The sequence below is a fragment of the Hippopotamus amphibius genome, chromosome 5 (assembly GCF_030028045.1).
Source record: "Hippopotamus amphibius kiboko isolate mHipAmp2 chromosome 5, mHipAmp2.hap2, whole genome shotgun sequence".
Taxonomy (NCBI): domain Eukaryota; kingdom Metazoa; phylum Chordata; class Mammalia; order Artiodactyla; family Hippopotamidae; genus Hippopotamus; species Hippopotamus amphibius.
The window spans coordinates 50835714-50862517 of record NC_080190.1 but is presented as its reverse complement, the minus strand read 5'-3'; the positions used below and the strand labels follow the sequence as shown (position 1 = coordinate 50862517).

Here is a 26804-nt window from a genome sequence, read left to right as displayed (position 1 = left end):
GCAGCTCATACCCTAGTGCTGGTTGATGCAGAGATCAAAGGTACAGGCTCTTTGTCCCAATTCAGGACAGCTCTGACGGGCCATCCCAGCTACAGAGCTCCCTGTGAAGTCAGCAGAGGCCCCTGTTCAGCTGCAACCCATTTACTTCCCCTTCCGCCCAGGCCTGCTTCTCTCACTGTCACAAGGGCATTCCCAAGAGCCGGCCTCATAAACCTCCTGCACTCCAATCTCCACCACAGAGTCTGTGTCTGAGGACTCAACAGGTGGCCTTGTGATGATTAACTTTATATGTCAACCTGGCTGGACCACAGTGCCCAGATATTTGTTCAAGCACAAATCTAGATGTTTCTGTAAAGGTATTTTGTAGGTGAGAGTAGCATGGAAATCAGTAGACTCTGAGTGAAGCAAATCACTTTCTATAATGCGGGTGAGCCTCCTTCAGTCAGTTGAAGGCCTTACGAGAAAAAAGACTGAGCTCCCCAAAAAGGAATGAACCCTGCCTTCAGACTGCCTTGGGGTTCACCCTGCAACATCAGCTTCCCGCTGGGTTTCCTGCCGGACAGCCTGCTCTGCAGAATTTAGACTGGCCAGGCCCCACGATCACGTGAGCCAATTCCTTAAAATCTCTCAGTCTCTGCCTCTGTCTCTCTCTCTGTCTCTGTCTCTATCTCTCTGTCTCTGTCTCTCTCTCTATACACACACACATACCTTATTGGTTCTGTTTCCCTGGAGAACCTAACACAGGCAGCAATGTAAGAATTCTGAACTGTCTTGATTCCAAAGCTTCTCTTCTTTGCACTAGACCATGTTTTAGTGCAAATTCATGTTTTAGAAGGGTAGAAATATATTCTTCTTTTTTTTCTCTCCATTTCATTCCTCAGAATGGAAATTCTTACCTTCCTTTTGTCTGGTTTTCTATCTACTCCCATTGCTCCTGGTTTCCCCTCTCTGATGCTTGGGCTGCCAGAAAACCTGGCTCTAGAAGTTTCACAGCCAAGATCTAAACATGTAACCATCTACAGAAAGACCCAAATATTGGGAGAAGCAGGGAGAGAAAGGGGAAGGCAGAGATAGGACCTCATGAACTTGTCACAGACTAACTGAGGTTTGGGGGCCAGCTACTTTCCTGCCCACGTGAAAGATGATGGCATTGAACCCTACCGAAAGCAAGGTTGGGTTTCTCAGGAGCCACCAGACAACAAAAGGGGTGCTTGAATGTGAGGCATGTGGAGAGAGCAGAGGGCACCGCCCCTTACCTGCCAGTCCTGGTCCATCTCAGGCAGCGCGCCTGGCGGGGGTCGGCAAAGCAGGAGCGTGACTTCCTGTGAGGTTCCTCGCAGTAAATGGAGCACTTCCTACCACAAACCAAAACCCATGGTTAGCTGTGGGGCTGGCCTGGCTGTGGGACATCCTGCTCTGGGTTCCCCACCATCTCCCTGGCCCCTCCTCCCCCGACCTTGATCTGTTTCTTGGCTCCAGAAAACTTTGGAAAACACTGCTGTGGGTTTGACTTCCGGGAACGCATGGATCCAAGGCCATCGGCCTGTAGTTCCCACAGATATGATGCATCAGTGCCGAGCTGGAAATGGCCGAGGTCTGCTCGGGGCCTTTTCTTGGCATCATCTGCCAATACTGACGGCCTTTCTTCAGAAAGAGAGCAATTCAAGCAAGCAACTGTTCCCATCTCAACCTCCTTTCCCTCTCTATCCCCCCACCTCAGGGGTCACTGGTCACATAGACGCCACCACCCCAATCTCTAAAGCCTGACCCTCAGCCCTGAGCTTCTGCCCAGGCTCAGCTCAGGCCCTCAGAACCTCTCACCTGTGAAACTGCAGTGACCTCTCTCTCCCCACCTCCTCCACTGTCCCCCACCTCCCTTCCTCCACATCACTAGCGTGCAGTTGTTCTAAAATGCAGATATAACCAGCTTCTTCTCCTGCTGAACCCCCTCTCTGGCTCACCTCACCCTTAACATAAGCACAGTGCCCAGAACCTGTTCTTACCTGCCGTTACCTCTCACCCTGCTCTCTCTTCCACCTGCTCCTCTCTGAACCCACTTCCTAAGCTCCCACCATGCTGAACCTCTTGCTCCAAGCCACCCTCCCAAAGCCTAGGGCATGAGGTTGCCTGAATAGCTCTTACCACCTCTCTAGACCATGATTTCTCAGCCTCTCAGCACTATAGACATTTTAGGCTGGATAACGCTGTTGTCGGAGCTGTCCTGTGCATTGCAGGATGTTGAGCAGTGTCTCTGGTTTCTAACCACTAGATGCCAGTGACATCCATTAGTTGTGATAACTATAAATGTCTCTGAACTTTGCCAAATGTTCTGAGAGGCAAATTTGTCTTCACTTTGGAGCCACTGATCTGGATGCTACTGAGTACCCCCCGCTGCAGTGGACTGCTACAGAATGGGCTCCTTCCCAGTTCCCTGGTGCAAGCACTGGAGCAGGGGCTTTTATCTCTCATGACATTTATTTCCCACAGTGAGTATTGTTCTCGTCTATCCCACCACTCCCATGAGCTCTGAGACCATATCAACTGTCCACCTCTGTGCCTTCAGTTCCTCACAGCTGCTGGCCCAATGGTTCTCAGAGGATAGTCCTGGTGGATCAGATGAAGGATGCAGGATGGACGAAGGCATCCCCACCCTAACCCTGTTCCGACCCTCCCCATCCCACCTAGAGCCACTCTCCACCTTCTTCCGCCTTGCTCTGTGCCCTGGAGGTGGACCTGTGTGGACTACAGAGAGGCTTCCCGCTGGGCTCAGCCAACGGGAGGGTGAGCAGGGATGAGAGCCGAGGGGAAGAGGGAGGTCCAGATTTGCTTTCCCACCTTCTTCCTCATGGGGTCGTTACAGGATGACTGTATCCCTGCTCCACCCAGCTTGCTCAGTTTCTGGGATTTGGTAACGACTCCTACCCATCTCCCTTTGGACTTGGGAGGGAGGGTGAATAACTGCACTCACTGTTCCCAGCCCCAGGGCTCTCTAGTCTCCCTTGAGTTTCCCAACAACTTCCGCACCTTTATTAAACTTTCTCAAATGGCCCAGTTTCTACCATGACGCTGACTGATGTGTACAATATTTCATTGAGATTTTATGCCATAAGATTAAGGTGTCCACTTTTTTACTTTCTTTTTTATTGCATTTTTGATCATACACACGACAACCAATGCAACACTACACAGTCGAAGCCGTAAACTAAGCAGAGAAACGGGAAAGAGGGCAGAAAGGGACCCATGGTAGCCTGTTGAGCCCTCACGCCCACCTCTGGGAGTGCATGTTAGGAGACCTTAGCCAGCAAAGAAGCCAGGGTTTATCTTCAGTGTCATTACAAACTTAATTAGAAGCAAGGCTTACTCAAGGTCAGGTACTTAAGAACTGAGATGGAAATTTTAACATGAGGGGGTGCTCTACCAAATTCTCTCTTTACATGATCCAAGTCCAGGCTCCAGGTGTGATTTCTGGGAACCCAGAGTATTCCCCACAGTGGGTGGTCCTGAAAGGAGCATGGCTGAACTCAGCCCACACACAGGGCTGCATCCCTCACAGCCTCCCACCTGGAAGTCGAGGCCTTCCGTGGGCCTTCCGTTCACGGCCAGAATAATGTCACCCGCTGCAATGGCCCCGTTCTCCTCCGCCGGCTGCCCCGGGAAGAGCCGCTTGATCCTCACAAGATCGTTTTTGAGATGGCCACAGTGCTCACTCTCCATCTGCACGAAGCTGAATCCCAAACCACTGGCATTCTTTTTTAGCTTGACTTCAAACTTGGGACCTGTATCATGGGATGCGGATGAGACCTATCCTTCAGTAGATTACAAATGAAATTGGCCAGCCTCAAAATGCAAGTTGTCGAGTACATGGATTATTTCTGTTTTACATTAAAAGATTTCCTTGTGCTCACTCTTATCACAGAATCCACTCTACTTGTTATAGGTCAGTGCCAGGCAATGGAAATACGTGAGCGGCGTTTGCAAACCACATCCATAATTTCAAAGCTCTCAAATAGCTACATTTAAAAAAATAAACATAAACAAATATTTTATTTAACCCGACATATCTAAATTATTGCCATTTCAACATGTAATCAACATGAAAAAAATTATTAATGAGGCATTTTACATTCTTCTTAGGAACTCAGTCTTTAAGACTCAAGTATATATTTTATCAATTTGGAGTAGTCACACTTCAAGTACTCAACAGCCGCATGGGCAAGTGGCTACCCTATCGGACAGAGCAATTACAGATAATCAACAAAGTTTATATGTAAAGATACAACTTACAGACATACACAATAGGCCCAAATCATTCAGTAAAACTTCAATCACGTATATTCCTGTTACCCTTTTAGAACCCCAGTCATTTTTTAATATACTTGAAAAAAATTTTTTTGCATAATTAGACCATGGAGATAATTACGGCCAACTCTGTGAAAATGTCTTAGCTGCCATTTTGTCTCGCCCTATGAAGTGACCATTAGACAAAACAGCGCCTTCTGGGCACCCAAGATGGACAGAGTCCTAAGAACTCTCATAGTCTGGCAGCCAAAGAGGCCTCTGGGCCTCCCCTAGTCTGCCTTCACCACCTCAACTGGCAATCAGTCGACAGAAAGACAGAGCACTGATTTATAAACGATGATCTGGGGCAAGAATGACAGTGTCTGAAGCAGTTAGGTTCAGGTATGCCGTATGACCAATTTCACCATCACCATCATCTGACCCCTTTAGTTCATTCTGTCGTCAGTTTCTCAAAGGCCCTCACTGGAGTGAGCCAAGGAGCAATGAAAGAGAAAACAGACTTACTTTATGCACTCACTTTTCCCCCTCCACCCAACCCCAGTGTTCACCTCGGTTACCTTGCATTCAACCTGACTTACGCCTTCAGGAAAATCTCTATAAAGGGGTTGAAAAGCATATGAAGGAAATAAACGTTTTCCTAGCAGGAAACAAAATCACAAGAAAGTGCAGAGAGGCAACCCATCAGACGATGTTGCAATAATGCCTCCGTAAAGTGATCACGGGTTTGCTTTTTAAATTGATGCTAATAACTAGAATAGGTGTCTGAGCACCTTCCTCTCCCCACCCCCCTCATCATTCCTCAGATTTTTGTTGCAAATGTCTTGGCTGAAATGTGGATCCTTGGTCAGAAAAGGCATGAACCTTTCATTCCAATTTCAACCCTAAATATTTATACATAAGCATTCCAGCAGCCTATCAGAAAACCTCAGAAGGCGTGGGGGCAAAATTATGCCTGGTCATCATTTTGGGGGAAATGCAATTTTTTTCCAGAAACGTATTCCATTAGATTGGCTTCCATTGCATCAGAAAGCTAGCCACATTATGACTACCCTTGCTCACTCTCTTTTGAGAACCCAGAAGGCCTTCCTGCTTTCCCTTTGGAGTTGACAATTCAAAAGCTGCACAGGGGGCTTCCTAGGTGGCGCAGTGGTTAAGAATCCGCCTGCCAATGCAGAGGTCACGGGTTCGATCCCAGCTCCAGGAAGATCCCACATGCCGCGGAGCAACTAAGCCCGTGTGCCAAAAAAAAAAAAAAAAAGCTGCACAGGATGACATGACAATAGTAACACTCAATTCTCTCTCCTCTCACCATCTGTCGGCGAGACATTGCTCGTGGGCCTTCCAGGCAAGACTGTTGCCAAGGAAACAGCCATGCATTCATCTCCCATCCTGTCATTAGCAGAAGGACACTGCTGTGCGGTCCTGGGGACTCTTCTCTCTAAGACCAGTCTTGCAACCTAGAAGGATGGGTGGATGAACTCAATTTACACTTCATACGGCAACCAGGAGGCTCTCCCCTCACCCTGCAAATGCTTCATAATTTCCTGATACTTCCAGTAGCTGCTTCATTTGAATCTCAAATCAAAATCTCCAATCTAGCCTATTTGTTGGGACCCAGAGCCATATTTCCACTGTCTGTTGGACAAATGCTCCTGGAAGTAACACATGTACTTCCATTTCACTGTATTCAAGGCCACATTCGTCTTCATCCTCTCACGCACCTTTACTTCCCGCTCCTCTACTTCCCGCTCCTCATGCTGCCTAAAACGTTCCTCCTCTTGCCTTTGCTCTCTCAAAACATGGACCCATCCCTCAACTAACCTCCCAGGGGCCACACTTGCAGTGGTCCAGCGCTCCCCCTTCTGCCCTCCACGTACCCATCTGGCTTCCAAGGTTGCATGTTCTCCATCAGAAACATCTCCCCCACTGCTCCCCCTCCTCCATTCCCTCTCCTGCTGCCAGTGGCCAGCTGGACTGGGGCAAGCATCCTCTAACTTGACTTCCTAGACCCTATCTCCTCCTGCTTCAGTCCACTCCCCTAAAGGTTACCTGTGGATTGAAACAAGACACAAGCTGAACATACAACACTCTTTATTAAAAGTCTCCAGTGTTTTCCATCACCTAATATCCAAACCCCCAGCACAGTATCCCAGGCCTATGTCAATCTGGCGTCCCCCTTTCTTTCTGATCCAATTTCCCATTCTTCTTCCCCACACACTGTATACTCGTATTACCCAGAGTAGGACCCAGTGGCTAGACATCACCTGGAAGCTTTGGAGAAAGTCTAAGCTTCCATTCAGGGGACTTGACCCTGCCAACATCCTTCGGCAGCAATGGTCATTCAGCACCAAGCCTGTGACCCCAGAGTGACAGTTCCTACCTGTCATCACTGCCAGTAGGCCGGCCAAATACATTCTCTAAGCATGTGCATTAGCAAAGTTCTAAAGAATAGAGAACACTAATAAATTATGACTCTGTTCTCAAGCTATGTCAACCAAGATCACCAAGACAAGTAAATCTCAGCACAGACTAGAAGAATGCTTTGGGAAGGGAAGCAAAAGGGGGCCCTTCCACCCCTCTGTTTGCCAGAGGGGGTCCCAGGACCTTTGCATCTCTGCCAATTGCCCAGTTGCCAAGAGGGAGAGCCCAGTTGTGTGGCTTAGGACTCCATGGCAAGTAAAGGCTCCCACCCTTAGGCGGAGGATGGGACAGAGTATAGTAACATCCAGATGCTGCCTGGACACTGCACAGCTTGAGGACCTAAGGGTAAATGTTCTTGGCATCTTGAATTTCTACCTCATTGTAATGAAAGGGCCCACAGGACAGTGCAGCCTGTAATCATACAGGTTGATGGGAATGGCATGAACTTGCAGTGGGGGGTAGGTGTCAGCACGTGCTATGGCAGGTGCTGAGAGGCCTTGGGGGCAGATGGAGGCATTGGTCAGTTACAGCTGGAGCAGAGGGCGTGAGGGGGCAGCCAGAGCCAGGCAGAAGAAGTCGTCTCACCCCGTCAGCTCAACCCAGCTGTCTGATTCCAGAATCTAGGCAAATGACAGTAAGCTTTTCAAGGCTCTTTATAGGAGGTGAGCGTCTCTGCCTGGGAACATCTGCCTGCTTCCTCCTGACTTTCACACCTCCAAAGAAAAGTGCTGGTAAAAAGAAGACGTGAAAGAAAAAAAAAAAAATTACAGACAAAAAGGAAAGTCTCGTTTGTTTCCTGTCTACCCGCTTCCCACCCAGAGGCAACAGCAGCTTCTGATGTTGTCCAGGGAAACTCTGGGGGGAAGGGAAGCTCCCCAGCACCCAGTAAGGGTGCACTTACCTGCCCAGAGCCCTTGAGACACTGCACGGCCTGCTTGTGGGTGAGCCCGCACAGACTCACTCCGTCCACCTGCAGGAGCCGGTCACCTGGAAGGGCGACAGACGTCATGTCCCCAAGCTCCTGGGGCTGCAGGGAGGACTTTCCTGGGAGGCCCCTGCCCAGCGCCCCTCCACACAGCCTCAAGGAAGGGTAGGGAGCTGAGCTGGGAGGAGCCCTGCCCAGCCCGCCTGTCAGCTGCCTCCGTGAACACCTCCACAGATCAATGATCTAGAAACCTCCATCACTGGCTCACAGAATAGTTAAGCCAACTAATAAGTACAACCTTACACTTTCTCCCTATTTTCTGTGAAACCATTTTTGCAAGTTGTTTCAAGTCTCTTAGGGGTATTATATATATATATACACACACACACACACACACATATATATATATATCTCCAGGATGTTTTTTATTTCAAAAAAGGTCAGGGAGACCTGGTTGATGCCAGGGACACTGGAATTCTAGGGATAATTGAGATAGGTAAGATCTTAGGTGAGCTTTTTTTAGCTCAATTCTGGCCATTTTGGAGAACAGGAAAAAGCCACCCTCCCTCCTCCTTCCTTCAGACCAGCGGAAGTGAGGAAGGGCAGAGAGGAGGCTTGTTGGTGTCCTCCCTGGATACTTAAGTGGAGGTCACCAATGCCTGATCCGTCCTCCATGGGGAGCACTACTTCTCCCGTGAAAGCCAAACAGCAACAAGCTTATTTAAAATCTCGTATTTTTAAATCATCATATGTTTCCCACACTTTTGAGCCCCATGTTAATGTATCAAGTAGGTGAGCCAGGTTAAATTATCTCCTTTTCAAGGTGAGGAAACCATGATGGGGAGAGGCAATCAGCTGCCCAAGGCATCAGAGTGAGAGCGGGGCAAGCACCACCCCCTCCCCCCAAGCGGGGCTCATCACATCGCAGAATGCAGAGCCCAGCATGACTCCACCCTCACCCTGCAGGATCTGCCCCTCCTTGGCAGCTGGCCCTCCAGGAACGATGGATTTCACGTAGATACCTCCACAGAGCACACTTGTGTTAATGCCACCCTGGAAAACACAATGGAAAACTCACCACCCTTCTTCCCCCTCCTGAAGGGGCCTTCCAACCTCCCTGACTCAGAGAGCCTCCATCTGCCTTCCACTCTATCCCATCACCTCATCTCCGTATGACACCATCTTATATATGCACTTGTTTGTTTAGGCTTTATTATACACTGAGCGGGAAGGTTAGGTGCTCGTAAGAAGTATAACCATATGAGCCGTGTGAGGGAGCTGTGTCATACCCAGCCCAGCACGGGCCCATGGCAGGTACTCAGAAATGAGTCATATCAATGTACCACATCGTCTCTCCATAAGCAGTGACCAGCAAAGGTGGATACAGCTATGGGCCCAAAGGCTGGTGCCTGGCGTGTCCTGTATGCTTGTGTGTTGGTTTGTGGATACGAAAGTAGAATTCAACCACACATAGTACTTTGCAAATTTTTTTAACTTAAGAATAGATTATGAACATCCTTACAGGTCACCAAATATCTAATGCTATCTTTTTCTTCTAACTTCTCCGTGCATGTATACAGACATATATAAAAATTTTTACATCAGTGGGATTATATCATTCTTATACAATTTTTATCCTCTCTCCTCCAGGGTCTGCAAAATGGAGCTCAGAAACCAAATGCAAAGTGTCTATCCTGATTGGAGGTCTTGCCAACCTGATAATCAGGGACCACCCCACTTTGGCTTGTGTCCCTGAAGCCCGACCTTGCAATGCTCTCCTTATTGTCCAGCATAACCACAATTCCACCCACACTCTTTGGAGTGTCTGCTCTTGCCAAGTTTGCCATTGGCCCCCCCGTTTCACTTTGAACTCCCAACCCCCACTGAGGTCTCCACTGTCTTTCTGATTCACTTCTGACGTGCTGCTTGTGCTCAGTGAGCACTATCAGAGGCTGGCCTATGAGTGCAATGCCCACCAAGACTCCAGATGAACATCTTTTCAACTGTTTACTTTCCAAGCTCTCCTAAGAATTCTTACAGTCACGCTGAATCCAAGTGTCCCGTCTTCTTTAACCAGCTCCACAAAGTAGATTTCACTGGCATTGGTTTCAGAAGATGATGGAGGACAGGAAGAACCAGCACCCTGCCACAAATGAACAAACAGAAAGGAAGCGTGAAGACACTGGCCCTGCCTAAGCAGATGGCACCTCTTAGCTCTCACCTGCTCTCAGGAGCCAGCAGCATTGCACATCAAAAAAGTCATAAGTTTCATGGCTGGACCAACGCGATATTCACTCTCAGCTTAATCAGTTCCTCCCTGTGTGACCTTGGACCTGTCTCTTGGTCTCTTCCGGCCTGTTTTCCAATCCATGGAACTGGAGTGAGAGATCACCTTCTAGCAGTGAGTTTGAATGTTGCCCAGCACATAACAGGGGCTCAATAGATTCCCTCCTGTTTCTATTCAAGATGCAAATATCATTATGAGAACTGAAGTCATCCAGACACTTCCTGGTAGCTTCACACATGACACCAATCAAGTGAAGGCACACTGGATACCAGCTACACAGCAGCTTCTTGAGCAGAAGAAAACCTCAGAAGGACCTTTAATCATCTCTAGCAAGAGTAGCTGCACTGGGTCTCTACTTTATAGTGGTTGAATGCTTGAGGGAAAAACAGAAGAGAGAATTATCTACCTTGTGCCAGGCATTTTACTCAGTGCTGTGACATGTATGATATATTGATTCATGTGTTCAATCATGCAACAAGATTAATTGAGCACCTACTATGTGCCAGGTACTATGAAAGTTGGGGAGATGGCAATGATAAGACAGACCTGCCCAGACTGAACTACTTCTCATGGGGAAGGGTCTTTCAATGAATTGTGCAGGAAGATGGAGCCACAGATACTCCCAGGCTTTTGTCCTATCTGCCCCCTTGGCTTAGCTGCTTCCCAGCCCACCATGCCAGAAAATACAATTAACATATAGGAAAATAAACAGGCTGAAGTAAGCTAAAAACAAAACAATGATTCAACAGAAGAGGTTCCAAAGAGATGGAATAGTAACAGATGAAACCCCATTTGTTTCCACACCCCATGGTCCAGCAAGATGTTTTGTCTAAATTTTAAAATTCAAGAAGTAAAGTAACTGCTGAGGAAGCGGTCCAAAGTGAGAGAGTATAAACTTGACTATGCCACAGAAGGTGGCCACAAAGCTGGCCACATGACCCAGAGAGCCTAGATGGCACAGGTTCTGTTGTCTGTGCCATGGTCAGCTGCGGCCTTGGCACACCATTGCTCCCCTCAACTGCCCACCCCAAACCAGCTCACAGGTTTGCACCCCCAGAGGTCCCAACCAGAAGCCTTCTTGGCCCGCCTTCCTGTGAAAGGGGGCTTTCTGAAGTGCAGCCCGGGGGAAGGTTTCTGCTCTGGAATCCCACTCCTAGGATGCGATCCCCAGCTCTGCCATGTACTCCCTGAGAGACCAAAGGCACGTTCTTTCTCCGTGATTCAGGGACCCCACCGGTAAAAAGGGTTGATGACAGTAATTATCTCGCAGGCTTGGAACAAAGCCTGCATGATGTAACACAGCCAAGTGCTCGGGACCCTGTCGGACACATGGTTAATCACTCAGCGTGTGTCCACTGTTAGTATTATTCTTTTGCCAACTACTCGTCCAACTCTGCATGGGATGCACCACACGGGTGAGTAGCGTGGCCAGTGAGGAAGGAACTAGCCTTCATGGAGCCCTACTGCCACCAGATCCTCAGCCCTTTTGTCTCCACAGCTCTGTGCCCAGACATCATTGCCACTCTCATAAGAGAAAAAAATTAGGTTCAGAGAGGTGGAGTAACTTGCCCATTTCAACCAGAGTTCCAGCAAGAAAGAGAAGGCGTACACCCCCAACCCGGGTGATGGAAGAGAGCTGATGAAAGGCCTGTTTTCAAAGGTGTGGGCAGCAGTTAAAGAAACCAGTTAGGCGGGAGGGAGGGGGTATAGGGATATATGTATAAATACAGCTGATTCACTTTGGTGTGCCTCAGAAACTGGTACAAGAGTGTAAAGCAATTATATTCCAATAGAGAGCTTAAAAAAAAAAAAGAAAGAAAGAAACCAGTTCCAGCTTCTAGAGGGGAGAAAGGAAAAAGAAAAAGAAAAAAGAAGAAATGAACTTGGGAGCACAGAACTTGGAGCATGTTTCAATTTTTCTCATTCCCAGTCTTTGCCTGATACTAAACATCACCTACACAAATTGAACATCTGTAACTATCAGATATTTGAATAATGTATGTAGTCCATCTGTTAATTTCAGAATGTCTTCTTTTCCACATACCTTTTTATTAAAGAATTTTGAGATATAATTGAAAAAAAAAAAAAAGAAACCAATTAGGAGCGCTAAGCACTCCGGGGCTGGAAACAGTGGGTGCTCTTGCCTTCCCTGAGCCTGAAGCATGAGAGGAGGGATGGCTGATGGAACTGAGTGAGTGGTTCTAGGGCAAAGAGCACTTCACCGGAGCTGTGCTCTTCAGCAGAGGGTCAGCCAACCTGAGCACAGGCACAGAGTGACAAGCCTGTCCTCACTCACCCCCCAACTGCAGGCTCCCACTGGACCGTGAAATAAGAGAAAATCCAATATACTGGTCTCTGCTCCCATTCCTGGCACAGAGCTCCTTCAACCCTTGTAATTTCCTAAGTGATAGGAGACTAGGAACATCTTCTGTTCTAATATTTGGTCTTTGACCTCAGTTCCTGACACAGAACTCTCAAATCCCTTGGCATTTCCTGGGTGATAAGAAATTCTTTTTGTTCTAAAGAGGGAATTCTGGCTCCTGAGTAGCTTCAGGATGCGAGCTCGTTACCAGAAAACCAAACCATGATTAGAAGCTTGGAACTTTCCACTCCACCCAACCCCCAATCCCCTGGGGAGGCCATGAGAGCTGGAGACTGATCCATTGTCCCTATGTGCTGAAGCCTCCATAAAAAGTATGGGATTCATGGTTTCCAGGCTGATAAACACATCTGTGCAGGGAGTATGGCGCACCCTAACTCCACAAGGACAGAAGACCCTGCTTTCTGGACCCTTCTAGACCTCACCCTATGCATCTCTTCATCCGTCTGTTCCCTTGTACCTTTAAAATGTCCTTTACAGTAAATCAGCAATAGCAAGTAAACTGTCTTCCTGGGTTCTGTGAGCTGCTCTAGGAAATTAGCAAACCCAAGGAAGAGGTCATGGGGACCTCTAATTTGCAGCCAAATTGGACAGAAGTGTGGGGAACCTGGCGACCAACTACTTCCTTGTCATCTAAAGTGGAGGCCGTCTTGAGGGACTGGTCCTTCACCTGTGGTATGTGGTACCAATTCCAGCTCAGTAGTGTTGGAATTGCTTGGTGTGGAAAACCCACACAACTGGTGTCACAAGTGTTGTAAGTGGTGGTGTGACATAAAGGTAAACAGAGTTCTAGACACAGGGCTTCTGGGCAGGGCCAGCCAGAAGACAGAGTCTAAAAATGTCAGCCCCGTGGGGCTCAGAGCAAAAGGGAGAGAGGTCTGGAGGCGCAAAAGGAGACCTTTCCATCCAGTGGCTAAGGAAACACAGCTGGAGGGTAGCAGCCCTGGACGAAAGCAGACAGCTCTCGGCACGCCAAAGCCGGTCTTTGTCTTTCCCTGCTGTGTTATCAAGGGCAAAGCCAATGAGCTGCAGCTTGAGGACCAACTGGAAACCAAGAATATGAGATGTCTGACTGTCCATGCATTGCCCTTGTCAGCAGCCCGTTATAATTAGTGAGCGAGGACACTGAAACCTCAAACACGAAGCCCTGGTACTGCACTAGAAGCTCTGCCTTTTCCCCTTTGCATGCTTCTCAACAACCGTGTACTATAAGCATATATGTCCATTCTGTAGATGAGAAAGCTGAGGGTCAGAGGGGTTAAGTAACCTCTATCCACATGACCTAGCAAATAGAAGACAAAGAGGGACTCTGGAGTCGGGGCTGTTGGGCTCCACAGCCTGGTCTCTTTCCTCTGGAATCTAGAGAGTGAAACAGGGGATGATTACCTTTAGTGGCAGAGTGGACAGCTGAGGCCTCAGCCTGGGTGTGAAGCTCTGAGTCCGAGCCATTTCCAGTTCTTCAATATTACCCTCCTGGTCTTGTGTATGTGACGAGAAACTTCCCCTGTGCCCGTTGCTCAGGCTGTCTGTAGAGAAGACCCCAGAATTGGCCGTGCTATTCTTCTCCTCGCTTGACATATTTCCACAAACACCTATAAAAACAAGCCAAGAAGCAATCAGCAGCTTGGAAAGGCTAGTGTCTCACTGGCATTTGTATGTGGGGCACAGTGTTTTCCTCCAATGACAGAGGGACGTTTTATAGTTGCTGGGAACCATGTGAGTTTAGCACTTCACAAGAGACGAGGCATTTAGAATAGAGAAAGGGAAAATTCTGGATGTGTTCTTGAAACTTAAAGAGAGCTTGCGTGACCCAATTATGAAAACACAGGTTATAATGGCAGTTCCCCTTATTAAGCTCTTGCCACATGATGGGCACCACACACACACACACACACACACACACACAGACACACACACACATTTGTATATCTTTCCATCTTTTAAACATACCCAGCAGGAAGGTGTGAAGCCAGTGCAAACATAAGAAAGCAGAGTCAAAAGGATTAAATCCTGCCCAAGACCCCACAACCAGCATGCTGCTCTTAAAGCCAGCCTCTTCCAGAGTCCCTGCCTGCACACTTGTAATCACCCTATGAGCCAAAGGCCAACGTATCTGGTCCTCGTGTCTGGTCCTTTGGGGGGAACTTAGTACTAACCAGATGGTGGACTCCCACTCAGTGAAGACTGGGCCACTGATTCCCATTTACCCCGTCTGACCCTTAAGCTGACACAGAACATGAGGACTCAATAGGTAAAAGCTGGGACAAGGTAATTCACATTTCTGGACCTCAATTTCCTTAGATCTAAAATAGAGATAAAATCAACTACTTCATAAGGTTGGTGAGACTTAGAGATTATATATAGAGATGTTTATGTAAAGAGAGAGAGAGAAAGATTACAGCTTAGTACATGGTACTAAGAGCCTCAATAGATGCATTTACTATTCATACGCTAATATCAGCTATTCAACAAATGCATATGGGAGGAAGGAACACAGAATTTCTTTAAATCTGGGTATAGAGACACACAAGTAAGTTTACAACTTTTGATACAGACTCATTAGCACCCAGGAAATTACCCAAACTCACACGGTAGACGTGCTTAATTTAGTGAATTAGATTAGAAGTTGTTCGAGCCTAAAGGTAGAGAGCTGTGGGGCCACCATTCAGTAATGCCTTATTCCTGGCCATTTCATTCACAGATTCTATTGTCATTGTCCTTTTGGCAATGTTGTAAGCAGTTGCTTATTTTCTTCCACATCCTCCGCAAGAGACGAGGACAGGACTTATGATTGGATTAAAATGTCAAGCTATGCAACGTATGTCCTGCCTAATGGAAATACAAGCTAGGAGGCCTTCTAGGGTAATTAAAACTCAATCTATTGTAGACAGTGTAATTAAAACTCAATCTATTGTAGACAGTTATGGCTGCTCCTGATGGGAAGGCTACTTGTCTTATCCTCGACCTCCAATCTAGAGCAACTGCCCCAACAGCAGCCCAACCAGGTAGAAACTCATGGCAATCAAGCCTCTGCCCACGGTGACCTGCCAGAGTCACTGTGGAAATATCTTCCTCCAACAAAGTTAGCAGCTGTGTTGATGAACCCCAACTGTGACCAGGTAGAGTTACCAACAGGTGACAGGGACTCCAGGGTGAGAGGACATGTAATTCACAGGCACTGTGGGAACTCCACTGTCTGAAATTCTAATGCGAGGTTTGAGCCTCACAGACTTTGGGTGCCAGTTTTGGACACCCCCAGCAGGCCATCCTCAACACTGAACTGATCCCAGCTCAGCTGCCTTATGTTTCCAGATTTTACAAAAAGGATGGTTTGATTGCTCCTTTCCATCCTTCCCTGTACAAAGTGTGGAGGGAAATGCAAGGACAACTAAAATATTGTGGGAAGAACGGTGATAATGTAGGAAATCCAACAGCACAGTGAGCTGGGGTTGGTGCCGTGGAAGTGCCAGGCAGGCCCCTGGGTCAGCTCCAAGCACAGGACGAAAGGGGCATGGCTAAGGCCCCAGGTTTGCCACCCCCCATCCCGCACAGCTTCTGGACCAGGGGCAGCTGCAGCACCTAGGAAAGCCATCTGGTGACGGTGTGTACACGTGCAAGAGGGAGAGAGTGCATATGGTTTTCAGAGGGCAAGGCAAAGGGAGAGACTACATTTAGGACCCAGAATATGCTGGCTGTTGTGACATGAAGCATATCTGTTTATGAGAGGAAATTGCACAAAGCTCCTGCAGTGTTAGCCTGGCTTTGTAGGCAGTCTGCTGGTAAATTGCAGGATCATCCAACCAAAAAGCTATTGTGGGCCCAGGAAACTGGGAGGGAAAGGGATGTTAACATCCCCCCATTTCCACCATCAGTCCCCCCAAACCTGCCCCAAATAAACATAGTAATATTATTCTTTGGTATAGGTATTGTCATATAGGTATCTAAAGGATAAATAAAAGCATCTTTAAAAAAAACAAAACAAGCTTTGCTCTTTGGGTTGATCTCCAACATCCCAAGTCTTAACCAAGTAAGAACAGAATGCTTGTTATGTGAATTCAGCTTCAAGGACCGTCCCCCTGTCTCCTTCCCACCTGACTGTCACACCTAAGCTCCAACTACATAAAAATCCTGCAGCCGCCACATTCAATAAGGACTTGGATGACAGAAAGAATATCCTCCTTGTCATGCAAGAAGAGTGGCAGAAAACACACAATGGCTGCATCTAATAAAGAACTAGAGTAGGCTTCTCCCATTCAGCAGGACAAGCAGTGGTAGAGCCCATTCTGCCCCTGAAATTTCAGAGTTTATTGATTTGTGTCAAAGCTAGTACCACGAGGAAAGCAATACAAAAGACCTACATGAACTTAAAACCCCAGTACTCCGTGGTGAAAATGTATTCTTGAAAATAAAGGAGGCTCTCTAGCTTCTGAAAGCAGGTTAAGACATACCTTTTGACTGAGAAATGATTAACTCTATGTTGTCAGGAGAATTCTGAATCATTCTAACAGCCATGTCGAACGTGAAGCCCTCCAGACTGATGTGATTCAAGGCTAGTATCTGCCCTCCTGAAAAAATAAGACATCTCAATAATTCCATCAAGGAAATGAGAAAGACCAGTTCCTTAAAGCAGCATCTCTGGCAGTTTAAAAAGACATACCTGATTTGATCTTTTTAGCTTTTTCAGCTGGTCCTCCAGGTATAATAGAAGATATAAAGATGCCAGGATCAACTTTGCCTACATCTTCTCCCTCGTTAATCACAAAACCTATAATCCAATTATATTAAAGAAGATGCTAGTGATTTTGCAGCTCAGAGAGGTTAGGTTATTTGCTTGAGGTCACACAGCTACTAAGTAGCATAGCTGACATTTGTACGTAGGCCCTCTGATCCTCAAACAGCTCATTCTTCTCTGATGTGACACATGGAGAAAAGCGAATTAACCCCCTTTCATAAGCACAGCTACAGCTAGGAACACAGCCCATCCGTGTGCATGGACCTCGCTCCAATACATAATCAGAGATAGGAAAAAGCTGATTTTTAATCAAGTACCTTCTCTCAGTGCCTTGTTTTTTATGCGGTTCTTAATGGTCTTCAAATGTGGTAAATAATGAGGTGAAACGTACGGACTATTCTTCCCTATCAGTAACAATCTAAATACACTAGAGAAAGGTTATTAAACAGCGTTAGAGGAAAAAGGCTTTTTCTGCCTTGTACTTATGTTTTCAAAATATGCACCCCAAAACCTTATCAGGCCTAAAAAGAAAACTTTGACTGCACAATCCCATTGCTCACTAGGGACATTTAAAGGGAAGAAAAAGAAGTCATCACCGAAAAAGGCACATTGGGAGAGGACAGACAGGAAAAGGGAGTAGGAAAGTCTAAAGGGAAGATGGAACACACCTGCCCTCTGCCCAGAGGGAGAGATTAGGTCCCTCCTGCTGGGGGCCCTCTTACCAAAGCCACGGCTGCGATCCCGGCTCAGTGTCACGTGCACAATTTCTCGGTCTGGTTCAGCTGTAAAGCTCCTTCTCCTGTTATTTTGTGGCCCTAGAAGCAGAAACAAAGCCCTACATTGTGCTTTTTCCCCAAATTATCTGAGACCTACTACAAAAGGTGTGAACAGCTTTTCACACACACATGCGTGTGCACGCACACACGCACACACACGTGCACACGTGCACACACACACGCACACACACAATATTGGGCACGGATCACTGAACACACACTACTGATGAGCCTCACTGGGTCACTGTTGGCTCATCAAGAGCAGAGGCAAAGGTCGGGGGGCCATGGTGCTTGCTCTGTGTGACTCACTGTATCTACTTTTTTTCCTGCATTGGTCTTAGGACAAGACAAAATTTGAGCAGACAGCAGTGAAAGCTAAAACTAAAGTTGGGGCACCGAGATGAGGCAGCAAAGCCTTCCCTTCCTTGGCATCTAGCCGCCGGGGATGATGTGGCGCTGCAGCCCAGCGCAGGCACCCTGCAGGCCTGCCCCGAGCTGGAGTCTTGGAGGGACCCGAAGCAGAGCCCTGATGGGCACCTCATTGCTGACCACAGAGCACATGGAAAAATCCCCAAGGAGTGACCCACCATCCAATGCTTTCTACATCTCTCCCTCCCCAAGGGACCATGGTGGGACCTGCACACAGGTCACGGTAAGGTGCCACCTGGTGGTTATTCCAGATCCAGTCCCCAGGCTTAATGCTCATCAAATACAAATATCTTCTCTAGTTCAGGAACCGCTTTATGTCTCATTGGGGACCTGCCTGGAGGATATATGACAGAGGGGAATCCTGCCTGCCCTGTATATGTTTTCTTTCTTTTTTTTTTAAACTTCAAAGGGTTTTATTCCAAAACTGTGTTTATTTGTGCCTTCTCATCTTGTTTTCTGATGAGTAGTGGGAGATGATATTCTGGGCCTGCGTGAAGAGTTGTAATGAAAATGAATTTTTCTACCTATGCCCCTACACAACAGGTATTCCTCACAGTGAACCAGAGCAGTGGGAATCTTCACCAGTGCAAACACATTTCAGATCCACGTGCCCAGCACAAGCCAAAGGTGGACAGCATGGGCTCTTCCCAACCAAAGGTAGTTTTGAGATTAATGGAGAAGCAAAAAGACTGTGAACATTATTGGGGAAGCAAAATGAAGTGGTGGCAAGATTGAAAGCAAGCATCACTTGTAAGGTTTCCTTCACCCCAACCTGGCCCGTGGCTTGGCCCGTACCCGTGCGCAGGCTCTGGGCAGGCAGCCCAGAGAGAGGGTCACAAGTCTTTGGCTTCTGGGTCAAAGAGATGCGCTCCAGCTGCTCGCGGCCAGGGCAGGGGCTGCAGGGAAAGGCAACAAGGTGAGATAAGATGCCGCTAGGAGGCAACCTCCCACCATTCTGAGTATGGGTGGTGGCCCCACGGTCCAGCAGTCAGCAGATTCACAGACAGACCCCACCAAAGGCTGATCTGGTATCAGAAGTACACTGGAAAGAATGGCTTTGGGGGCTTTCTGTCTCATAGAAGACCCTAGAGTCACCCAGGCCTCCTATGAACCTCACACTGTCTCTCCTTTGGGGTGGATAAGCAGCCCTTCAAAACCTCCATTTCCTTAACCATAAAATAAGAATAATATTCCTATTTTCCAGGCTTGTGATGGCTCCAAAATGAGGTAGTAAGTACAAAGTACTGATACTTTTAATGGGTCCTGATTTTTTTGTTTGCTTTCTTTTTTAGCTGGGCTGGCCATGCCGCAGCACCCCCACTGTGATGGTCCCTGAGAACTTCACATAGTAACTTACCTGCTTGATCCTTGCAGACATTGGGGTTGACTACACCCTCTAATACCAAGCTGAACACAGGAAGCTTTCCTGCATTCAATTGGCTTTGCCAAGCGAGCATTCTAGCAAACAAAGTGGGGACCTTGCCCTACCCACAGGGTCAACTCTGCTCAAGAAAAACTATATTCAGAGATGAACAAAGTAGAGAGCAAGCAGGAAGAATAGAGGCAAAGCCACAGGGCTCGGAGTCCTGGAAAAAGCCAGCACTGGGCCTCATCTGAAGAAGGAAGGCCAGGAGGTCGGCCATCTGAACAGATCCGGGGGCCATTCATCACCCAGGTTGGCCCCAAGCTCAGGGAGCCCACACCTGCCCCACTGCTTTAGGCAGCCGGACCACGGCGGGGAGGGGTGCTGGCAGGCAGCTCGCCACCGAGCCTCGCACTGCAGCCTGGGATCAGTGATGCCAGGTGCTCTGGCACAGAGCCCGGCACTGTTCGAGGGGCCAGGAGTGATGGGGGAGAGAAAGCAGGTGCCGGGCAAGGGACAAGCACAGGGCCATCTTCAGAGATGAGGGAGGAGGCCTCTCTCCGACTCGGCTCCTGTTCGTGCTGTACATTTCAGCAAGTTCAGCCCTAATGCACTGAGAATCTACTAGATGTCAGGCCCTGGGCTGGCAAGGCACTGAGGGTAAAGGTGAATCAGACACAGGTTCTGCCTTCTGGGATCCCCCAGCCCACTGCAGGCTGTGGGGTGGGTGCTTCTCCAGCCACCTAGAGCTGACCTGAGTGCCCAGGGAGCAGCTTTGGCAGAGCACTTCTGGGTTTCAAGGAAGGAGGTACCCCAGCAGTCCTAGGGGGGGATGAGAAAGGCCACAAGGGAGGGCCTTTGGAGAAAAGGAAGGGATTTTCTGCCTCAGGCTGCCATGGCCCATGTGATCCAAGTCCCACGTGCAACTCTATTGTTTAAAGAGGATAAAAACCAGCATCTACTGCAAATCACAAAAAGACTAACACTGTGTGATTCTACTTCTACAGTAGAGTGAGGTCCTTAAAGTAGTCAAATTCATAGAAACAGAAAGTAGAATGATGGTTAGCAGGGCCTCAGGGAGGGGGGATGGGGACTTGTCCTCTAATGGTTATAGTTGTAGTTTTGCAAGATGAGAAGAATTCTGGCTGCATAACAATGTGAATATACTTAACAGTACTCCACTGTTCCCTTAAAAATGGTTAGAATGGGGAATTTTATGTTATATATCTTTTACCATAATTAAAATAAGCTTTTTAAAATGCAAACCTGAAGAAAATAATCCCATTTGCTGGCCCCGGAGCTGAGACAACAGGCGTGTTGCTGTTCTCTGGAAGCTCCCTGTTTAACAGGACAGACAAATGCATGTGGGTGTCGGGGTGGAGGGGCATGGGGGGGGCAGCTGCTCGAAAGGGAGCCAGTGTTGTTGAGGCACCACCCTTGGCCAGGGCAGTAGGGAAAGGCTCACAGAAAAGGTGCCGTGAAGCAGGTGGGGCAAGGATTGTACGTCAGGGTTGGCATCCCTGTTCTAAGGGTGCTGAGCACACAGCCACTCAGGCTTGGCACTGCGGATGAGTGTCAGTGTCTGCATGCCGTCCCATCCTTCCCATCCTGCCTCCGGCCTGTTGGTCAACAGCACCACATGCTCCTGCCACATGGACCCTATGCTTGTTGCCTCTGTGAGCACCACGAGGTAGGGGCTTTGTCCGTCCTGCTCAGTGCTGAGTCCTCAGAGCATATCTCAGGGCTGGCACACAGCAGGTGCTCAACCAATTTTTGTAGCAAGAGGAAGTGGGCCTTTGTGCATGGCATTCCTACCTATCTCCCCTCCTTCTCACTGTGCCCAAACCTACTGTGGGTCAAGACCTGCTGTCACATCCCCCATGCAGCCCTCCTCAATCCCCTTGCTTGGAAATCACCTCACTCTCAGGAGAGCCATAACACTTTATCTATGCCTGCCTTAAAAGTTTAACCCAGGGACTCTCCTGGTGGTGCAGTGGTTAAGAGTCTGCCTGCCAATGCGGGGGACACATGTTCAAGCCCTGGTCCGGGAAGATCCCACACGCTGCAGAGCAACCAAGCCCATGCGCCACAACAACTGAACCTGTGCTCTAGAACCCACAAGCCACAACTACTGAGCCCATGTGCTGAAACTACTGAAGCCCACATGCCTAGAGCCCATGCTCCACCAGAAGAGAAGCCACTGCAATGAGAAGCCTGTACACCACAATGAAGAATAGCCCCCGCTTGCCGCAACTAAAGAAAGCCCACGTGTAGCAACAAAGACCCAGCCAAAAATAAATACATAAATAAATAAATATTTCTGAAATTCAAATATATATTTTTTTAAAAGTTTAACCCATTCTATACCCCTTAAGAGAGTTTGTGTTCCTACTTTCCCCTCTAGAGACTAGGGGAAGGGCACCAACACTAGGACACTCACCAGACGCAAATCGCGTTCAGGGTTTTATAACACCATTTAATTCCCACAGCCATCCAGTGGGGTGGGTATCACTGCTTCCACCACTGGACAAATGAGGAAAGGGAGGCACAGGCATTATACACAACTAGCTCTACATCACGCCCAGCAGACAGCTGAGTAGGTAGGGGTAGATTTCCATGGCACCGGGCTCGCTCCAGAACTCTGCCTGAAGGGGGCCCTGTGCTGGGCGATCTTTGCACCAGCCACAGCAGGGATGATGCACTTCTCATCTGTGCACGAGGATGACAGAGCCAGGTGGATGCACACCTTGACCCACCTCAGACTTCGGCTACAGCAACGGTGGGCAGTTCCACATGAGCTCAGGCTCAGCTTGTGCTGATCAAATGTAGTCCTCTTTCTGCCCGAGAGCTTCCTGTATGCCTTGGGCATCTCACCACCCCCCCTCCACCCTCCCCCCCACCTTATTCAAAAGTATAGGAGAGTTCATACTTGCAGGCAAGCTTGCACCAGAGGGGGATGAGATCCAGTACATAAGTGTCCACCCCTGGTCCTTCAGATGGACAGTTCTGGGAGGCCTGCGCACTTCTCAGTGTTATTGAGCCCTGGTTGCCCACAACAGCTACCTTGATGACACTGCCCCCTACTTTTCACTTTCCCCCCTTCCCTGTCTCACTCACCCTGCTCACTCCTGCTTCCTGGCATCACCTCCACAAAAACCACCTGCACCCAAGTCATTGCCTTGGGCTGTACTTCTGAGAACCTTCCAGATGGCCAGGGACCCTAGATTTCCCTTTTTATGGAAGGTGACCTCTTACCCCTGGTGTGAGTTATTAAGCGTTGCGAAAATCTGACATTCATAAACTAAAATTAGAGGAGCACCAGAGACCCCTGAGGACTCCAAGTCAGCCTGCTATTGAGAAGGCTGGCTGCCATGCAGTGCTGCCAGTCCCCTCCTGTGCGTGCCCACTGGCAGGTCACTGGAAGGGTCCACTGCAGTCTACACATTCTCAAGGTGGCCTTGAGTCGGTCATGGCTTCTTCAGGCTTTTAATCTATAAAGTGCTATAAAGTACTATCAGTTTGAATGATATATTAAAGATGGCCACAAATGCTTTGACACTTCTACATGAGAAGGTAGAGTCTGTTTCTGCTGCCCCTGAATCTGTGCTGACCTGTGACTACTTTGACCAAGAGAGATGGCAGAAGTGACCCTGTGCCAGCTCTAGGCCCAGCCTTTTAGGAGACTGGCAGCCTTGCCTTGGGCCTTTGGGGCCCTGAGCTGCCACTAGAAGCCTGACTACCTTCCACATGGAGGCACCATGTGGAGAGGGCCTGAAATCACACTGGGAGTGAGAAGGGCCCAGCTGAGCTCACCTTCCCAGCCATCCCCACCGAGGGGGTGAGCACATGAACAAGGCAGTCTTGGAGCCTCCAGACCCATCCTGATGAGTATCGTCAAGAGAAGCAGAAGAATCGCCCAGCCAAGCCCTGCCTAAGTTTGTAACCCAGAAAATCATGAAATAGAATAACACAATGAGTGTTGTTTTAAGCCACTGTGCTTTGGAGTTGTTCATTGCACAGCAACAACAGACAGTTTTGCTTCATCATTAATGATTTAGTTTGCAGTGCGTGGTGATGCATATTTGCATCAACAGGATTTGGAGCAATAATTTTCTAAGAATTACTTTAAGATATGATATACTCACTGCAATTCAAATCAATCACCCATACCCTCTTGCTGAAGCAGAAGTATATAACTCATTCCAAAAAACAGCTCCCACAGCCACCTTCATCAGTCATGTGCTGCCTGCGAATCTGTGCTATTTATAGAATTTGCAATGTAAGTGCAACCCTACTTCTAGGCTATTTTAAAATTTATGGATTATTGAGTTATAATGTAAAGTTGTGTTGATAAGCTCATTATTTTCCCTTGCAAATTAAATTGCAAGCAATCCATCAAAAGAGAAAGCAGCAGCAGTATAGAGCTTAGGAGTACACACTCCAGGGCCAGCTGTGTGTGTTCAAGTCTCAGATTGGGAGAAAACAGAAACTGCTTCACAGGGTTGTGAGGGTTAAAGAAGTTGATGGGCATGGTGCTTAGAACAGTACCTGGCTAAATAGGTTATTGCAACTTGTTCATTTTGTCTGCGTCAATTTCATACCATCACCTAGTTCTTTCTCCACCGAAAGATAGAGCAATGCAGTAGGGGAACATGGGATGTCTGCCTTATAGTGTTTAGCATAGATTTGGCCCATAACTGGCCTTTGGAAAATCTCCGTGGAATTATTTGAAAATTACCCAGTAAATGCATACTTCCCTTAGACATCTGACATCCTTTAAACAATGTCTTCACGTATGAATTACTCCAGAGCCCCAAGTTCATGACGGTTTGGGCCCAGAGAATAGATTTGTCACACCCACCTGCCTCTGAGTCCCTGCACCCTGGTCCCCTTGCTGGTGTCCAAGGTGAAGTTGTCCAGTGACGTGTGCAGCAGGCCTCCTGCAGCATCCTCCAGCCCAGGCACAAACAGCGCATTCTCTGAGCACGACAGTCGCTGAATCCAAGTGAGTGGCTTGGACTGAGCCAGGTGTGCAAAACTCGGATTGGCCATTCGCACACACTTATCATAGTCTGAAATGCGGGAGAAACAGATAAACACAAATGCTCACAAGAATGACGCTGGCCCCATCACTCTTGTGGCAGCAACACATCACAGGCCCCAGGTTCTCTCCTGGCTTTTCATTGCCTGTACAGAAGGGCCTATTTTTCCTCATGCTAGCTCGTGGAGCTCCTGTGATTAGCCTGAGAAAGCCACCTCTGCTTAATTAGCAATCACTAAGGAAAGAAAACTCTGACACACAGGAGGGAGGAGACAAGATGCCCTCCATCCCTTGGCAGCTGACAGGTCTTTGAGCCATGGTTCACGGCAGTGTCACAGCATCAGCAGAGCCTTGTATAAAATTAACCACCGCCATCCTTTCTGCTCGCTGCCTTTGCAAAGCATCCTCCAAACGTTGTTTTAACAAACAGGTCTGCAAATTACCTCTTGAGCTCCCAAGATTACACTCTGCCCTGTGCAATGTAATCTTTCATCTCTACACAGCTTAGTTTCCTTGGTAATAATATTTAAGGTATGATTTTCTGAAATATGAATACAGATCAGATATGTTGTCTCCCAGCTTTAACACTTCCCTTCCTCCCTTCCTGCAGAAAGAGGTAATAAATGATTCTAATGAGCCCAGCAATGTGAGTGACTCTCACCACTTCAGTCTTCACATCATTCATAAGAAACTGGATTTGATAGGTAGATTCCTTCCATTAACTAGAATTTATACAAAGCCCAGTTCGTATTTTGAAAAAAGAAAATGATGACTGTGTTCTGAGCATCTGTTCCCTGTTAAATCTGAGAAGGAAAGAATGCTCGGGCACATGGCGCTTGTGTGGCTCCAGTTGTGTGTGTGTGTGTGCGCACACACACATATCTAAAGCACAGTGAAGTGCCTCTACTGAGAACATGTCCATGAGTGTTTATTTCCTCAAGCAGGCACCCCTGCCCCCTTTACTGCAATGGTGCCTGGTTCATTGTCAGGACTGTGCCCAATGAAAAAGGTAGCCTTTAAAAAATACTTTTTGAGAATGTTCTTTGTCTAGGAGGCATTAGGTACCATCATTCACATACAGTAGGCACAGAAGAAAGAAGGACTAAAGGCAATTTGAATATGACCTGCAGCTTTTGCACAAATTGTCCAGTATCTGACTGCAGAGCTTGGACTTGTCCAGACACATAGCAGCAATGATGGTAACACCCACACCCGCAGCTCACACATGCTGCATGCTTATCACATGCCAGGCACAGTAGTAAGCATGTTATCTGCATTGACTCATTTAATCCTCACAATAACCTTGTGGGGTAGACATTATTATACCCATTTTATAGAGGAGGAAAAGCGAGTTAACAATTTGCTGAAGGTTCCAGGGCTTGTAGATGGTAGAGCAGGACTCCCACGCAGCTGACTCTACAGTCCACACCAGAAAGTGGATGTACCGAGGACATGGAGATAAAAACAGCAGCACAGTAGATCCATCTGAAGCGTGCCCAGCCCTCTGATCACCAAGGTCTAAAGGGACAGTGACCTTAGCTTTAATTACGGTAGATAGTAATACCCACGTGGGGACATTGTAGGGAAATAAAGTGGTGACAGAGTCTCAGCTCAGAGAGGTTTTGTGGGTGTCAAGGAAGCCTTTGTATAGAGGTTAGAGGTAAAAGAAGAAGAGGATGTCCCCTAGGGGAGGAGCGCTTCCAGAAGGTAACAGGGGACTAAGATCACCAAGGGCCTGCGTTCTGAGCAGGGCTCTGTCCCCAGCAAGAAGCCAGAGAACGTCGGGGTACTGGAGAGGAAAGGGAAAGGGAACCAGGGCAAGATCCTGGGCAGCCGCTGCAGATCTGCGGAGTCTCCCAGCCACAAGCTCATGGAAGGGCCACAGGCAACCCTGCAGCCTCTGACCACCCATTTGAAAGGACTGAGAAAAGGCCTGTGGCCCCACCCTGTAAAGCTGACAGATCCTGTCTGATTTAGTCCTGGATTTATGCACTTGTAAAAGCTCAGCGATTTTTCTCTCTCCCCAGAGAACCAAATATAACTATAAAGGAATATGCTTGTTGAGATAATTCACAGAAGAATGACTCAGATACACTTGGAAAATGTCCAACTTCTCAACAATCAAAGAAATGCCAAGTGAAACAACACTGA

General features: G+C 47.9%; 1 protein-coding gene across 1 annotated transcript in view; it reads right to left on the bottom strand.

The window, feature by feature from the left end:
- Window positions 1-26804, bottom strand: part of FRMPD2 (FERM and PDZ domain containing 2) — a 75472-nt gene that overhangs the window by 8671 nt on the left and 39997 nt on the right. Inside the window, exons 14-25 of the mRNA XM_057736175.1 lie at window positions 24474-24684; window positions 19045-19145; window positions 17767-17859; window positions 16970-17077; window positions 16761-16877; window positions 13699-13904; window positions 9684-9788; window positions 8605-8698; window positions 7622-7707; window positions 5609-5756; window positions 3562-3776; window positions 1257-1355 (exon numbers count right to left, since the gene is read on the bottom strand). Of these exons, the coding sequence (XP_057592158.1) occupies window positions 1257-1355; window positions 3562-3776; window positions 5609-5756; window positions 7622-7707; window positions 8605-8698; window positions 9684-9788; window positions 13699-13904; window positions 16761-16877; window positions 16970-17077; window positions 17767-17859; window positions 19045-19145; window positions 24474-24684 (1583 nt within the window). The remainder of the gene's footprint in view (window positions 1-1256; window positions 1356-3561; window positions 3777-5608; window positions 5757-7621; window positions 7708-8604; window positions 8699-9683; window positions 9789-13698; window positions 13905-16760; window positions 16878-16969; window positions 17078-17766; window positions 17860-19044; window positions 19146-24473; window positions 24685-26804) is intronic.